The 18,249-nt window shown below is 38.5% G+C and overlaps 1 protein-coding gene across 1 annotated transcript; it reads right to left on the bottom strand.

The window, feature by feature from the left end:
- Positions 1-262: 262 nt before the first annotated feature.
- On the bottom strand, positions 263-18,095 carry secisbp2l (SECIS binding protein 2-like). Its single transcript, XM_041985936.1, has 18 exons — positions 17,872-18,095; positions 12,839-13,047; positions 11,590-11,917; positions 11,316-11,454; positions 10,424-10,647; positions 8,581-8,605; positions 8,333-8,445; positions 7,894-8,004; positions 7,691-7,801; positions 5,742-5,909; positions 5,497-5,638; positions 5,179-5,354; positions 4,897-5,029; positions 4,658-4,820; positions 3,734-3,954; positions 3,268-3,422; positions 2,901-3,120; positions 263-2,759 (listed from the first exon to the last, which is right to left on the bottom strand). The coding sequence occupies exons 1-18, from the start codon at positions 17,890-17,892 to the stop codon at positions 2,155-2,157; spliced, it is 3,264 nt and encodes a 1,087-aa protein (XP_041841870.1). The 5' UTR covers positions 17,893-18,095; the 3' UTR covers positions 263-2,154.
- Positions 18,096-18,249: the final 154 nt, after the last annotated feature.

The following is an 18,249-nucleotide window of genomic DNA, read 5'->3' as shown; positions in this document are numbered from 1 at the left end:
TACGGGGAGGGGGGCTTTAATTCAGATAGCATTTCATCCAATTTTTCAACGCAAAACTTAAAAGGTACAAAGACATCAAATCTTAATATTTCAGTTCCAAAACAAATGATTATCACACTAGTTGATGACATTTGAGGGATTAATAAAGTACTTATCCATCTTCATCCAGCTGCACATACCAACTTCCTGTTGATGTGTTTAAGTTGCTCTGTAAAGTGTTAATGTATATGTTGGAGAAAAGTAAACAAAGTATCAGCCCAAATAATTTACTTAAACAACATTTTAATGATGTTAATCATCAGTCCGTATAGGTTAAGAGTGATAACATGATTATGAGAAACCGCCTCCAACAATGTTGCTAGTGATGAATAGTCAGAGGGAGACAATCTTAAATATCCATATAAAGACAAAGAACACACTTAAAATAAAAGTACTTCATTAAACCGTTTTTTTTTTCTTCTTCACATTAGTTACAAGACCTTTACCAGAAATGTATTTACATAGTGCAAAAACACACTTCTTGTCAAACATATTTCAAACACTTTGATGGAAATCATAGCAACAAAATGCACACACACGCGCACACACGTACACAGCGTACCTTTAATCAATCAATCTAGAAATACTTTAGATAATTTCCAAGTATCGGTAAGGAGACATCTCCCACCTCAGGGCTTCACATTGCATACAGCCCAGCATAACTGCATTTACCCGCTGTATCTCCACCTACAGGCTCAAAACTTACTGAGTCAATGTCAACTTGGATTCTAACTTTTCAAATGTTAACTATTAAATGGCTTCAGGAACAGGATGATTGCATTTTCAATACAATGCAAAACCAAAAATCTCTTTTATACATTTGTATTTACAAAACTATGTGACAGTGGTAACTGCGCTTCGAGGGAGCTTTTCAATTGTGGTGCTGGTTGTAGCTGGATGCCTTAAAAAGTCTGCTTATAAAATCTACTACAGATTGACAGTGATTCATATCACTTATAAACAACACTAATGATTTTTTGGGCATTGCTAAACTTTGTGAAGAATAGTAAACAGCTGCTTGTTCTCTAGGAACCTAATTCTTAATGCTGTAAACAACACACAGATTTCTTACATCACAAGTTACTTGACTTAGTTCCGAGTCGGTTTATTTACCAAAATGCTTGCAAAAGGTGTTTCTAGATGGAAAGAAGACCTAAATGTTAATGATAGAAAAGGTGTCAGGAACCTTGAAAATACAGTTTCAATGCCTCCTCCATCTCACTGGAGAGAACAAAGGAGGAGAACTTTTTCATTCTTTTATGAAGCACAGACAGCATCTGAAACTCATGATGATTTCATTTAGGGGGAAAACCAACCTCAAACAGTTTCACACTAGGCAAAATCAATATGATAAACCATTACATATTATAGTAGGGTCACTTAGACAAGGTTATATTCACAATGCTTATTTGTTTTGCTTCTTAGAAGTTAAAGTCATTTGAGTCGTCTAAATATAGAATGAGACACTCATTATTTGGACTTAAAAAAAAAATTATAATAAAAAAAAATATAATAATAAAAACACTGAAGACTGATGGGTGGGAGTGGTTTTGGTACAAAGACAGAACCCCTGACACTTTAATAATGTAATGAAAGCTAGCAGTTAAAGAAGAGCAGTCTACCTTTTTTTTGTGACAAACATATTTACAATGATGAAGCTGGTAAACAGCTAAATAAATGCAAAGTACACAAATACTAGCAGAGCTGTAAACCTCCAGAGCTTCAAATGAATAAAGGTTTTAAACTCCCTCGATGAGCTAGAGACAGCAGATCCCACTTGCTCACTTGCTCCCACATACATCTCTAAAAGAGTTCAACTTAGGAGGAGGGAATAATCAAAAGCTTCCCTCTGGATTCAAGTGTCGCAGGTTATGGGCTGAAGAAGTGAGGGCATCCTTCTGCTTGTAGTGATATTTAAATGATGGGTTACTGTCTCTCAAACTGTTAGCTGTTTGGTTAGCGAACCTGTGTGTCTGTAAGGTGGTCAGTTTCTCTGCAGTGTGTGAGTGTTGGTCAGTTGGTTGTATACCTGAGATAATGCCTGGTGTCAGGGGTTACACACACAGGAGAAGACAGAGGAAATGAATCCATGTGAGAGCAAATGCAGGAGTGGGTTCAACCGGTGACCTTCTTAGCCTCCACTTGATCTTCACCCTCCATTCTAACCTCTGTGATTTCTGCTGAATCGAGTTCCTCTTCGTCCTCATCAGTCTGCCCCTTGTCCTCTTCATCTTCTTCCTCTGTACTTTCTTGGCTTTTTCCCAGGTGCAAGTTTTCCAAAGTCTTAGACACCCAGGACTCAATGCGGCTGCTCAGGGTAGGCACCTCCACAGAAATAGGTTCAGGAGTGTAGTCTTCCTCCTCCTCGTCCTCCTCCTCTGCCTCTTCCAACATCCCTGGGACCAAGGTGGAAGTAGTGGAAGTGATGGAGGAGGTCAGCGGCCCTCTGCAGCTCCCATCCAAGGAGCCCGTCTCCGTACTCTGTTGAGAAGCCAGCTCCAGTCTGTCATCAACTCGGACCTCGTCTTTGTCACTGGAACTCTGCGTCAGAGGCCCCACTCTGGGCTGGGGAATAGTAGAGCTTTGCGAGATGCCATTGGTGTTGGCTACCAGTGCCTCACTGTCCCTCTGGGGGACTGTGGAAGGTGCAGGGCGACTAGGCTCGGTCTCTACAGGCTCTGGAGCATCTGAAGACTCCATCATACTCCTCCAGTTGGTCTCTAAAGAAAAAGCACAGAGACATTTAAGTACTTACAACATCTTGCACTTTCTATCTTATCCACTGCTGGCTATGTGTAAACCTGAACTAAAACCTTAACATTTAAAAAAGCAGAACACCAAGAAACGAAAAACTAGCTCACCATACTCCTTTTCATTAACCTCTGAGATGGGCTCAGAGAAGATCGAGCAAAAGGAGATAGCTGAAGCAGCTGAGTGGTTGCGGGAATGGCCCATGTGATGTGGGACTTTCTTATCATTTTTCAGAGCCTCCTCTGCCTGCTCCTGCTCCAGAGCTGACACCATATCTTTGTAGGCTTTCCTTGCCTCTTCTGTCAGAGACACTAATCTGTTGAAGAGTCCCTGAAAGGAGATACAAAAAGTTAGCCCACTGCTTCTAAGGTCTCTACAGAAGTTGTTTTTACCGTTTTACTCTTCACTTAAATGTCTGTAACTCCCTGTAAACAGCAACTTACTGCAACTGCTTTTAGTGGGAATGAAGTGTCTTACCTCAGCTCCAGAATAGTTGAAAATGCCCACAACACTAACAGGCACCAACTTGTTGACGCAACGTCCAAGAGCTTTTCTACCCAAGGCAAACACAAAGGGGATCTCCTGCTCTCTGGCCATGGCAATCACATTATATAAAGCTTCATCTAAACCACCTGCAACACAGAAAACAGTTCATGACTCAAATGTATTGAACTGTAGAAAAGAAATAAAAGAGTGGAAAATACCCAACAATGGCCTGAACAATAAAACACAAAATGAAGCGGTTTTTGGTAGCATCTATGCTAGAGTCAATAGTTAAGAGAAATCAGCATCAAGTAATATCATACTTGGTCTCTACTTGTTTGCTAAACAGCTAAATCAGTAATAAAATGTGGTGAGCTGCAGATTAGGGTGAGAATTCTCTAACACAAGTAGCCTTGTGATTTAAATATAAAAAAAAAACACTATACGCTGTAAAATTTACCTTTGGCCTGAATCTTCTCACAGTTGGGAGAAATGATGACACACTTAATCTTATGTAACTTCATGTGCTTGGTGACTTCTCTGAGACCCATCACCAGGCGGCGTTTGGATTTGGCCTTGGTAGGATCTTTCTGGTAGATACGCTCCTGGAAGCGAACCAGTTCCTGCAACAGCAGGGTAACGCTCTCATCGATTTCCTTGCTCAACACTTGGTTACAGTACCTGCAAAAGAAACAAACAAACAAAAAAGTTACATGTGTTTGTGACATTAATTTTAAATCAGCACTTGTGATGCAGCTAAATCGTTAAAGGTAAAACAAAAATGTAATAATTCTGATAACTGAAGTTTGTATTAAACATTTGCTGCTTGTGGTTGTTGCTTTTCTAACTCTTATATTTTATATATGGCCAATTCACCAATTTGTTATATTTTATAGAACAGTTACTGGAAAAATGACTGATTTGATGTTTCCAACAGCTTTGTGGTCTGAAGTATTTATCAGAAAGCCAACATGGTATGGTCTGACGAATGAGTGTCCTCATGTCAGAGCTAAGAGGAGGAGCTTGGCTACAGAGGCCTTTTGGAGGTTTTAAATGCAAAATCTGTTAGAGAAGGGTGGGCAGGGACAATGGGCCTTCAGCAGAGGGCACCGATGGACAAAGCCATGTTTGTGGGGCCTGGCATACATTTTTGCTGAGAAAGGACAATGTGATATACTCTCAATACTTCTTTGTACAGTTCTACCCTTAAAACCACCCGTCAACTCTCAGAGGATGCTTCTCAGAGCCAAGGCTCAGCAATGTTTAAGTGGGACAAATATTTGCTTTACTAACAATTTTTGTTACCACATATTGCATTTTTCAAACATTCTGATGACAGGGTTTCTTTCAAAAAGGCCCATGTGCAGCAAGAGTGAGCGCTTACTCTCTGAAACGTCTGCTGTGGATCTTAGTGATGGCGTTTGAAGCCATGGGACTGCCAATCCCAGAGCTGGCGGGAGAACCCTGGGACACTGGGGTGATGCTGTATGGAGAGTTTTGACTAGCTGGAGAAAGGGATGCATCACTGGGCACACTCAGACCGTTTTCTGTGGGACCAACAGAGACTATGTCAGTGGTGTAAAATTATATTTATGTTTTCACTTTTTAAGAAATTTTATTCACCTTCCTGAGAGACAGGCTCCCGAGCAAGATCATCACTAAACTGTGGACACTCGTCTTCTTGCTCTTCATGGCCCAGAGATCCTTGTTCAACACTTGGCTTCCCTTTCTTCCCTTCACGTTCCTTTAAAATTATCTAAAAGATCCAGAATAAAATCATGTCAAGATAATGGCACTTATCACACTTCCCTTTCTTTTTTTTTTTTTGTTTTTTTTAAACAAATTTTATGGCTCTATAAATCTTCCTTTCAAACATCAGTAAATTATTAACTTTACATCATGGACCTTTTTAAGGGCTGTTGGCCGTTTGACTTTGGGAATTTCCTTCTCCTTCCCTCTCTTGATACGGGGTGCAGTTGAATCTAAAGCATTATGGGGGGCCGAGTGTGGCTGCTGATGACCCCTCAACATGGACGGCACGCTGGTGGAGCCTGAGCTGTGGAACGGAGTGGTCGTTCCAACTGGAAAGAAATAAATTAGTATCAATACAAAGTTTCAAAAAAAATATTGGGTTAAATTACATTGCTGATGTTTAAACCAAACATTGATTTGTGTTTCACTTTAAAAAGCTACCCGTTTTTACAGGACTGAGTTTATGAATACCTGTAAAAGACAGCGGTTTGGTATTGGTGAGTTGCCTGGCCTTCATAGCCTGCTGTTGTTTTTCCAAAGCTGCCAACATGTCTCCCAGATCCAGCTCGACAGAGGTTTTACTCTTTTTCCCTGCTGCTTTAGTGAATGCTTCCTGACAGGTGAGAACAGAAAAGATGGAGTAAGATTATTCAAAAAAATCAGCTAAACAGAAGACCAGTTTGTCATTCATCAGGATGAGAGGGTTGTGTCTATACCTGCAGTTTCTTCTGTTCCATGCTGATTTCAGAGTACTCCTGTGCAGTGGCCAAAGCAGCAGCCAGAGCCTTCTTCCTCTGGCTCTTGGCCCTCTTAGGAACAGAGGTAGTAATGGGAATGGGTGTCTGCACAATGTTGATTGGGGAGTTTTCTGGTAGGTTATCCAACTAAAATGCAGACATGAACATTAGCAGGGATGTGAAGATTTCTCATATAACCTCAGATTTAGCATTTGAAATAAGAGGGTACAGATAATTTTATATATATATATATATATATATATATATATATATATATATATATATATATATACATACACACACACACACACACATATATTTAGTTAGTCGCGCATTAATGCAACGCTTAATTAACGCCGTTAATTTTTTTAATCGCGCGTTAAGGACGCTCGTGGCGTCCATGTCTCCCTTCCCTGCTGCAGCGGTGCGTCTGTTGTAATCAGGAGAGAGCAGGTTTATTAAAATGGAGACGTTTTCTGTCCGAAAAAAGAAAGAAGACGAAGAACCGACGTTTCCCTTTGTCAAAATACATGCAGATGGACAGAACATCGTGATTTTTGGATGGGAAACTTTTTATTTATTTTAATAAATGCGGTTTTAATTTATGCAAGAGAGCAAAGGTAAGACATTTTATGAATATGTTTTTACAAACGTAAAGCATAAATCGGGCCTTCTTCTGCCTCTGGTTCGGTGAATCTTGGTCATAGCGAGATGAAACTTCCAGCTGTGGAATCTGTGAGATGTGAGCTTTCAGTAGAGGAGTCGTTTGTTTGTGTTCATGCCGTGGGGTGGACATGGGGAGACATCATCTCTCTTTACATATTTTTCAGACTTTGTGTAGCTGCTCTTTAAATTGTTTGTTGTCTTAACTGTGTTTGGTGGTCATATAAATGGTTTTACTGAGCTGGTAGCTGAGATTCTGGACTTTCTGTGGATGCCACACATGTTTATAGTTACATCTACAGACCTGACGCTACACCCGGAAACGAGATGTTAACCCATTAACTCCCGGTAGCGGAGACTGCAGGTGCAGTCAAGCTAAGAATGAAAGTTTATAGGCCAGAAGTCTAGATAATGAAGCAGTAAAGGTGCATGGATGGAAGTTATTGTGCATATTGTGAATATTTCTCTCTCCCCACCATCTAGAACCTGTGAGATTCTAATCCTGCTTTTTGTCTGTTCAGCTGATGCTGATATTCATCACATATTGTTCCTTCTGTGTTTAGAAGGAAGCAGCTTCACAGCTTTAAATTCACCCTGCTGACTTTTTACCTTTTACTTAGTAAATCCTGAACATTCAGCCATTTCTTTCTCATAAATATTTGATTTTATAAATATATATGAAGAAATATTTTAACTGTTGCTGTTTAAAGAGAAAACTGCTGCTAAATCTGTTTATGTGTTTAGTGCAGGGGTCTGCAGCCTTTCCAATCCAAAGAGCCATTTTTCTCTCAGCCAGCTAAATAAAACTCCTTTAGAGCTGCAAATGTTACAAGACTTTACAAAAAGGCAAATTAATAGATATATTTTTAATGAAGAGCCACCATAGGATATTTGTTATTTTTGAAGAACCACATTTTTATTTCCATTTTTAAGGTTTTAAAATAAAGAAAACATAAAACATAAAAAAGAGGATAAACAGACTTTTTTCTAAAGTGATGTCGATATTTGTGGAAAATTTTGTAATAAAAAGTCCCTGGTTTCCAACCTAATGACAAGAAAGCTAGATTTAAAAAATAATTTTAGCCACATATTTAGAGGCATTGTGGAAAGTCCAGAGAGCCACCTGCAGCTCCAGAGTCGCAGGTTAGAGACCCCTGATGTAGTGTTTGTAAACCAAAATTTACTGCATTTTCTTTATATAGCTATAGGCCTTCATTTAAAGGAAAGAGACATTTTGCGCATAACAATGCGATTAATCCTCTTACCAGGTTTTTAGGCAGTTTTGTTTGTGTATGTGTTTGAGCAGGAGCAGTTTCTGGTTTGTTGCTGCGTTGAACAGACCCTCCAGTAGCAAGATCTGGAAACTCGTCTTCATCCTAGCAAACATGCAGATGCATGATGAGTATAATTTTAACAGTGCTGGGTTGAGAACTCACACTAAAATTCACAAAAACACATCTCCTCTCACCTCGAAGTAGAGGGGCTCAGGAGTGAGGTCGCTGCTGGTGACAGGTGCTGGCTGTAGCCTTTGGTCAGACTGGTTGGGTGGCATACGCCCCAGATAGCCACTGTTGAAATCCTAACAGAAAGATGCATACGGTAAGCATACAAATCAAAAAGTCATTAATCCCTGTGTTTTCATGAGCCGACTTGTCTTGTGAGGGGAATACAGTAGGAAAGGAGGCCAGATATCTGAAAATAGAAAATAGAACAATCCTGTGCTCATGAATAACGTAATTGTGGATCTACACCCATATCTACTATTAGAGAAATCTGTCAAAAACCAAAAAATTCCCTTTTTATTTGCCAATTTTTAAATTAAATAAAACAAACAAAGGAAAAAAAACAACAAACAATTCTTATTCATTCATCAATAGAAAGTCCAAAATCCAGAGCAGCACTGATACCTGCGAGAAGTTTCTCTGTTCAGGATTCTTCCTCTGATCTGCTCTGTGAAACTGTCCATTTCTGTCCCCCCAGGATTTTGATGTAGCCTGAGATGCTACATTTACCCAGTTACCTATATTAGAAGCAAAAATAAATAAAAATACATTTTTCATTATTTTGCAATGCTAATAGAGATGTGTGATAAATATAGGCATAGAAACATTGTGAAAATAGTAAGCTTTAGTCAAGAATGTTGCATCAAACGTACCTGTCATTACACCAGTATCAACCCCCTATGTAAAACACAGAAAACATGGAAAATGGTGAATAAAAAGATTGACTTTATGTATAAAACAAGGAAATGTTAAGCCTAAAGGACACCTTCCCCCTAATTGGTCCCAGTGTGCCAGATATTTTAATTTATCCTAGTTGTTCATCTCTGATCTTATTGAAACAATCTATAAGTTTTCTTTACTTCGGTTAATAACAGAGTACATAGGGAAAGACAAGTGTTCAAAATGTACTGCTCATATGCAATTAATTTAAAATGATTTGTACTTTAAAAACAGAAAATTAGTTTAACTATTTTAAATTTTGAAAACAGAATTTCCTAACCAAATTAAACCTACTGGTTTCTCTATATTACAAGAGGTTATGTTTATGTCTCCAATACCTTTTAGTTGCAACTTTATTGGATTAAGCTGTTTTTCCTTTCATGTCGTGTATTACACTTTATCACTTTAAATTAGTCACTGAAAACCATGTCAGAACCCAAAAATACAGCCTGGAAAAAATGTTAAATCTCCACACTTAAGTGTTATAGAATCTGGAAAACATGAGGTGTCACACAGAATTGAAGCATATTCTGCAAGACTTACCCAGAGTTCATAGTGTAATTTGTGACATAAAGAAGTTTTTGCCCTGCCTCCAGCAAATTGTGTAGGAAATACAGCTTGCACAAGTTTATGTGCGAGTTACAACATCTGGCTAATTGCTGTTCTCGTTATTTATCACATTTTTGTAAAACTGGTAGACATCTGCATATGTTTTATCAGAATCATGGCTTTACTGCATGTGTTGAACTCGAGGCCTGCGGGAAACATCCAGTTAGAATGAATTATCTTTGACCTGCATGATAATATCTGATGACTATTAAGAGTTGGCCCGCTGATATAGTGCATGCACCACCATAATACTACAGATACCACAATCCACTGCCAGTGCGTTGTAACATTAATCAGAGGCCCACGAGCGGCCTGATGGAGCTACTCACCTGTATCAACTTTCAATGACAACCTCTCCCCAAAAAATAGCTAAATGCAAAGTGGACTTTGTCTCCCACCTGCCTTGAAAGCCTGTTTTCAGAGTATATGTTTGTGATGTAAGAGGCAAAGCTGTGTGTTTGTGTGTCTGTGTGGAAACAGTGTGGATGTAATATAAGAATACAACGTTAAGACGACACTTTGAAACGAAGTACCACATCAGATACAAACATCGGGACACGAAACATAGGCTCCTAAAAGTAAAAGTGTATTTGAATTTGAAACCCCTGCTTTAATGTCTTTTGGTAGTTTTTGTTAAGATGTATAATGCAGAGTTTGTCACAAACTGAAATGGATTGCTAGATGCAAAATAAAAACCCAGTGTGATAACTGCCAAATTCATCTTGGTGTCACTTCTTTTTACTCTGTTTGATTAGCAATGCTGTTTGATTAGCAATGCTTTTTGGTGGTAAAGGGGTTACACTTTCAAATTACCCATGAATTCATGAATGAATCCATAACTATTTAAGCCCTTAAAAGAACGTATACATTCAATCAATAATCACTTAAGTCTGTGTGAGTCCTCGTTGGGTCCTAGGGTGGAAACTGGTATAGTTCTTCCGTGTCACAATACAGTGCCAGATTGGCTGCCAGAGTAGCACCAAAACCATTAGGAATGTTTTTAGAATAGAAATCGTTATGTGGCTGACATATTTTCTCATCTCATGTGTCTTTTAAATTCCCCAGTGTGGGGATTACATTGGGCCTGAATGTTTAAGTATTTCAGATACTATATGTTTTTCTGTGAAGTCTGATGAATCTGGAGCTGATGGCATAAACCATACATACCATGGGTGCTGCTGCGTTTTCTGCAGCTCGTTGTGCTACCAAAGCTGCCTGGTTGTGTTTGGGACTACAGTATCCACTATCACTGTCAATGTCTGCCTCACTGGCACCCTGTTCATTGTAGCTTTCAGCTGGATGGGAAGCCCGTCTTCTCTTTGTTCGGTTTTTCCACAGCAGTGGACTAACCCGCTCAGCAGCACACCGCCCTGATGCCTCACCTGGGAAATCTGAAAACAAGTTAATGGAAACTTAGACCTGAAAAATCACAATATATTTTACAGTGTAATAAAACTGTTATACTTATCATTTAAAAAGGGTAATAAATCTAATTTACTGATAGATCAATAGAGACTAACTGAACAACAAACATGGGCCAGTTTCATGTAAGCCAAAAGTATGACATTTGTGATTAACAAGTAAAACAACAAATGAGAAGACAAACTATTTGTTCACGCTTACAAATTTTCCCAAGATAGGAACATCATCATCATCATCACGAGCTGCACACATGTTAACCACTCCAACTGGAATCTAGTCATTCTAGTTTTTTCAAAGGTTAACAACAACAAGTATAATTAACATCAACTTGCAGGACCAGATGCTGTCCTTACTGACATTGTGTTCCTCTTCCTCAATGACAGGAAAGAGTCTTGTGATAAAGCAAAGCAGAGATTCTTTGCATAGTCTGGAATGTGCTCAGCTTAAGCTTCCTTTCAGTCACAGCTAAATGGAGATCATTACTGACATTTGCCGTTTTTAGACTAAAGCTTTCAACAATGCTACAGCTAACAAGCTTTCTGTTTCTTAGATGATCTTTTGTTTAGGTTGTACAAAACCTGCATGCTCAGACTACATGCATGCTCATATATTTTAATTATCAGTTCTTTATACTTACCAGTCTGCTGTGCTGCATCTACCAACATGACAGTCTTGGTCCTACCATCAGGTCCTAAGGTGCACACCTCCTTCTGCACAGCTACGTTTCTGGTTGGAGGCCGACGACCTCTTGGAGGCTGACACACACCCAGATGTTGCTACGGCAAAAAGAAAAGGAGAGACAATACCCTCACTTAACAGATCGAGGATGAGGCTGAGCAATTTTTTTCCTCTTCAAAAAGAAAAAAAAAAAAACAAAAAAAAAAAACAGCATTGCTGTTGATCTTCTGTACCTTTGGGTGAACATTAGTTCTGACCATGCCTCTTCCCCTTTGACTTGCCATTCCATATGCTGGCCCTAGTGGCAGAGGCCTTTCACCAACATCTGTTGAGACAGGATTGACCACTCCGGCTTGCACTGGTCCTGGATAGGTGCCAGTAAAGGGTTGGTAAAAGCCCATCACAGGTGGGCAAGGAGCAGGCATAATCTGGTAGTAAGCGTAGTCATTAGAAACAGGAGGTTGGGGTGAAGACAAGATGGGGTAGGCCAGGTATGGACTACCAGGGTTAGGGTTAGGCTGCTGCCAGCGCAGCTCCCCTCCATTGTACATAGGATGTTGCCTATAGAGAAGAAAAAAGGCAACATGTTCAATTTTTCTGATATTTCATTCTCTCAATAAATAAATAAATAAAGGAGGAACTGATGATGTGTAATTTGGTATAAAGTACTCAACAGCAGACCAACTTTAAAAAAGATGTGCACCTATGTTCGGTGAGAAAGAAACAAAATAATTAAGAGAACAGTGTGTTAAGTCCTTTGGAGTACTTTTGAAAACATTTCTCAGCTTGTATTTTTCTAAAAATAAAAACAGTATAAAATCCAGCTAAATAAAAATTATTTTAACAAAAAGAGATTAACATATGTGATGCACTAGTGATGTTCATGATGCTTGGTTTGTTAGGGGTATGTACACAGTTTGAACAAATGCTGATAAGAATCCATCTGACATTTTCACAGCCAGCCTACTATAGTGGGCATTTCCTTGCATTCAAATTGTGGAGAAGGAAACAAAGAAGCGGATGTGTGCAGGATACAACAGATCACTGTGGACAAAGAAAGAGCCACTGGAAACACAGTATGTTATGGTTCTAAGCAAACTCCAAAACTGGGAATGTTTACTAAAAGTTCAGACTCAATTTAATCTTTAGAGGATTTGATCACAATCTTTTGTGAAGCACATCAGGGACACAATGGCATCTTACTATAAATCAAATCAGAGTTTCTTTGATAATAGAAAAAAGGAAAACAAAAACTGTCAACAGTCTAGGAAAAAGATGATTGTTCTCAGTTAAGTCACCAAACTTCTCATAATAATCCAAGAAGCAACAATGATTCAAAGCAAAAGTAATGGGGCAATCTAAATGAGTCAAAAACAAGAATTACTGACACAGTTTGCTAATTGTTCAATAGGGTTCAAAGTGAATGCCTTTAGGAGTTCAAACCACCACTAAATATCTCCATCACTGTGGTAGTAAGAATACCTGTTGGGTTGGTTTTCCTGGACAAAAGGGTAGCAAGTGATGAGATAGCTGGGTATGGGTGTGGTTTCCATCCCTCCACTGCCTCCTCCGATTCCTCCACCCCCTCCTCCGCCACCTGCCTCACCAGAGAGGCTCATGCTGACAAGGGATCCTTCAAGACCTTTCCTTTGAGGGATGAATGGTTCCACTTCAGGTGAAAGCTTCACATCCTGCACAGAGAGAAATACGCAGCCATTGCTGTCAAACTGAGCAACTTCAGGTCATCACTGGCCACATGATGCATCTGTTAAAGAAACAAGCCTTGCTCTTAGGGACAGAGATGTCTTTGTCAAATTGCATTCTCAGCTTGATTTATAGGATGTTTCAAGTTAGAATGTTTTGTACCTGAACCTTAGAAGTACAACAGATTATATTGTATTGTTATTGCCACCTCACACTCTATAAATAGTTATGGGATGGAATCAACAAGTTATGAAAACACAGTCAGGTGCCTCCAACCTAAGTTTTACTGCTTGGATTTTGCAAAATGTGTTACACTACTTTAAGTCTTAAAAATTTCAAGCCTTTTTGCATAACCCTGCAAAAGCTGCTATCGTTTTAAACAAACTGTACCCAACTCTCCTTTAGTTGAGCACAATAAACATCTAAAAGAAACAGTGCTGTAATGTCTACAAGAAGATTCTCCAAACTAATAAGTTTAAAAGTAATCACAACTAAACACGTCACTTCCTCATCTGACCCAGTAATATTACAGGCTTGAGTATTTACAACTATCAATAAAACAAAAAGATAAGACTTTTACAACGGGACATGAAGTATTTTTAGTTCATATATAATGCACTTTGTATCTCTCATGACACGAACCTTTCAGAGGCTCTTAAAGCACACAACATAGCAAAACTGGTCCAAACATTTCTTAAAATCAGTTTCAGAAGAATTAAAAAAATAATAAAAAAAAGGTTAGATTTGTATTCATCAGGCCTTTTGGGAATGTGTCTTGGTAAGTCTTTATAATACCAATAATGTATTTAACTATGGTTAACAATGATAATTAAAAATAAAATAAAGAAAAATTAATTAACATGTAATACTGTACATACATTTAAAGCTTTAAATGCTGTGTTCATAAACTTTTTCAAAGCCAGTAAGAGCATCACAGGACAAACACTAGACCAGGGCTACTCAATTCCATCCTACAAGAGGCACAGTCCAAGCAGGTTTTCAATGTTTCCCTGCTCCAACACACCTGATTCTAATTAATAACTCATTGTGCTGAACTTCATAGACTGTTAGATGCATTTGAGTCTGGTGTGTTGGAGCAGGGAAACATTGACAGTGAAACGATGACAGTGGCCATTGTATGATCGAATTGAGTGGCCCTGCACTAGACTCAGTTGTTATGAAATGCATACTATAGACTCAGACATCTAATTTATAAAAGATTTTAGTTTTTGACCAGTTCTATGCCCTTATACAAAAAGTGAAAATAACAAGGTAGCTGATCAACTACAACAGTTTCATACTGTATTGCAAATGGACTCCGACATGTTTCACACAAATGTATGATCCTTTTCAAATGAGGACATCGAATCATTTGACTATTGCATAAAAATAAAATCTGTAGCACAGTTCACTCACCACATTAACCCCTTGTTGAATAAAATACACCCCACAGTAGTGTTTCAATATGAAAACAAGAGGAAGTACTGAGCCTAGTTTAAGTGCTTAGAAAATCCACTACCAATTACATTTTCTTCATGGAAACAAAAGCTACAAAATCAATGTATGACGCAATTCAGCTAATAAAAGAAATACATAAAGCACAACAACAATTTATGCATCCTGTTTTTGTCTTTATCTAATCATCATGGCTTTATGGGTGTCCAGATTTAAGATGGAAAATCACCAGGCAGATAACTTGAGCTACCATGCTCATAAGGCCATGGAAAGACACAAAATAATACTTCATAGAAGGGCAAACTTTAGACAAAAACTCAAAAAGTTAAATTTCTACAAGGGTAACTTTAGACAGTTTTATTGCATTGACATGGAGTCAAACGAGGAGGTTATGTCAGCTGATAACACAAACTAATATGTGGACTTTATCCAGTACCAGTCAAATGTTTGGACACTTTTTCCTATTAAATGTCATGGCAAAGTGGGCCAAAACTTTTGACTAGTTCTATACCTGTTAAATGATTGCCTGCATGAAAGGGGTTATGTGCTTGGTATATTTTGTTTGTGTGTTGGAATTAAAAAAAACAAAACAAACAAAAAAAAAAAACACTGTTGATATGACTTGCAGTTCAACCTAATGTGGAAGTGAAGCATGGTATTTGGCGATCAAAATCCAGCACTTGACTTTGGGAGGGTGGAAGTATTTGATTAATTTATTTGAAACCTTGTAACCCTTATTTTAAAAGTTATAACAAGATAATATAAGGTTATGCTTCTTGGTGATCAAATAAATAGAATATATATAATCTTTGCTTTAATGTCAAACTAAGTAAAACTTGAGAATAACAGAAAATAAGACTTTAAGAATTTTTTCCTTAACTTTTATTTTTTAAATTAATTTTGTTTATTTAAACAACTCCTCAAATTGTCCCGATTTTCCCCTTGCTATCTGTGAGTATGACTCCCTTTTGAGCATCCCTTGCCTTACACCATGGTGACATTTGTTGCCATTTGTTTAATTCTAATTTGCTGTTTTGCAAAAGGATGAGAAGAGGTGACAGGGTTCAGTGTACAAAGGCATCCCCTCACTCTGAAACTGTGGTTGGGATGTATGAATAGAGAATCAGCACACCCAGTGGATGTTAGACAGACAGCTATTGTCTACCACTGCTTCTGTTTGCAAGTGGTTCTCTCACTTTCCCTAAGGTGATCTTAAGCTCCCATCTTATCTAGTCTAGATAAACCAAGCCTGTTCTGCCTGTTTAGTTAAGAGGACTAAATCACAGCTGTAAAGTGAGATTTCTGAAACTCAACACCCCCCACCCCCCAACAAAGTGACAGACTCCCAGCCCAGACTGATATGGCTACAGGCTTTACTTCTGCAGTCCTAGTCGTGGTCTAAACGATACTACAGTGTAGCTGATAGGTTGTTGTTATGGGATTAAGTTTGAGAGGATAAAGTAGGGACAGTGCAACAGGATAAGCTAATTATCAATCGAGCCATAACATGGATGCCTTGTGTTCTGTTGAAGTGAATCTTGAATTCTGGACCATGGCAGCGAAATCCAACAATTTAAAAAAATGTCAAGAGAGTTGGGCAGATGATTCATCTCTCAATTCAATCATGTTTGTCTTTTGTGTCTCTGTGTTAGTGAGACTGTGAGACTGAGAATAGCTGTGATTGTGAAAGAGACAATGAGGTCAGACCCAGATGTGCATCCGTTGGGGATGACAGAACTCGACTGAATCGACTGGGATCTACTGATTTCACAAGCCACTGCTTGTGCAAGCATTTAATCTCACACAGGCTGCTTTTTTGGAGGGAACTAGACACAGATTACTTGACAGTACCTGGTTCTGTGATGAAGCAGGGTAGGCTGTTTGTGTACCATAAAACAGATATATTGAAGCTTTTAACTGATGCACATCACAGCATTGTTACATTGGCTGCCTCTTCAAAGCAGGATTAAATATAAAATAAAGTAGATTAAGTACTTAAATGGTGTTGCCCCAAGTTATCTGTTCAGCCTGTTGCTACCTTATGCTCCACGTTGCTTTCATAGCTTATTTGACCACCAGATTTTAGTAATGCTAAGATTCAGAGTGACATTCAAGGCCGGTCAGGTTCTATCTGTATAATATTCAAAACTCTGGAATAGCCTAATCTTCGAGATAAGGCTGTCTTCACTATTAGCATTCAAAGCTAAAAAAAAAAAAAAAAAAAAAAAAAAAAAACAACTAGCCAACTTTTTCTTTCCATTATGCATTTAGTTCCAACATCTAATCATTTATTTATTTTTAAATTGCATACAGTATCAATGCCCCCCTAGTTATCAAATAATCCATGGACCGGTTTTAATGATTCTTATTCAGGTGGTTTAATTTAGTTTGGCTTTAAATTGTCAGATTTAATGCAGTACTTTGGACAAACTATATTGTATCAAAATGTGCTATATATAAATTAACTCAAAAATATCACAACACTGAACCACAAAGTTCCTGATTCAGCTCATTAGGAATGTTGACCCCTAAACAGCATCACCTAGTACTTCAGGTAACAGGAAAATTTATGGACATGACACTTAGAAAAAAAAAAAAAAAAACACACTCAACTTTCTGCATAGCTGACAGCAGCAGAAGAATGACATATATGCAGAAAAACCAGACATTCCTCTACAGACAGTCCACGAAACGACTCCGCCTCTCCTAACAACAACACTCATGCATGCATTCCTTCTTGACTGAAACCTTTATTGAAAAGTCTTGCTTAAAAAATAATTAATTACATTTTTAAAAGTGACAAAAAAATTCAAATATGAATTAAACCTGACTGTTTTAGCTAAGCTGGCAGCGATTAAAAATGACAAGCGCAGACAAATAACAGCTGAGTGTGTTTAGGTTAGCTTTAGCTAGCAGCCAAGCTAATATTTAGGACTGGACTAAACAGGACACAATGCAGAGGAATATAGTCTCGCATATATCTAATCCATTTGGGGGGGAACATACATGCACTGTGACTAAATTTAAGGTGTGGCAGGTAACGTTTCTTAACAACCTTCTGTTACCGTTTTTTTTAACGTTTCAGTGTTAGCTTACTAGCAAAATATGATAAATGCTTATCTAGCTTTTCCCTGACAAACGCCGAATCCCATTGCGGTGTTAGTATGAACAAATACTCCAGTGAGTAATTTTAGCCAGTAAGTAACTGTTATTTGCATGGACAGCAAATTAGTGTTCCCTTCCTGAATTACGTAAAAAGAACCCAATTTTTTGGCCTCGCCATTATAAACCAACGCTGCCCTATTTCCACAGGCTAAAACATTAGCATATAGACATAATAGTGTAAATAACTGTACCTTAATGTCACCAGCGTCCATGTCAGTCACCAACACCGCCACAGATCGTCATTGACCACAATGTGGACGTCAGGATGTAGACCCTTTTAACTTCTTCATTGTCAATAATTATTACTAAAGGCTTTGAGCGTTTCACGGCAACTGAACTCCGCCGTTGACTGCTGCTACTGCGTCAGCTAGCTGCGTAACCCACAAACTAGCTTGTAGCACTGGCTTTTTACGAAGAGAAAACGGCTGTCAGTGAGGAAATGGGAGTCACCTGGAACGGAAGCCGTTGAAGACCATAAAATGCGGACTGACTGGAAAACACCGTCATGCATGTACAGAAACATACTCAAATGATTCAAAGATCACTCGGTTCTATTTTTTTAATGTCTT

This window comes from Melanotaenia boesemani, chromosome 1 (genome assembly GCF_017639745.1).
Source record: "Melanotaenia boesemani isolate fMelBoe1 chromosome 1, fMelBoe1.pri, whole genome shotgun sequence".
Lineage (NCBI taxonomy): Eukaryota > Metazoa > Chordata > Actinopteri > Atheriniformes > Melanotaeniidae > Melanotaenia > Melanotaenia boesemani.
This window is presented reverse-complemented; position numbering and strand designations above follow the sequence as displayed.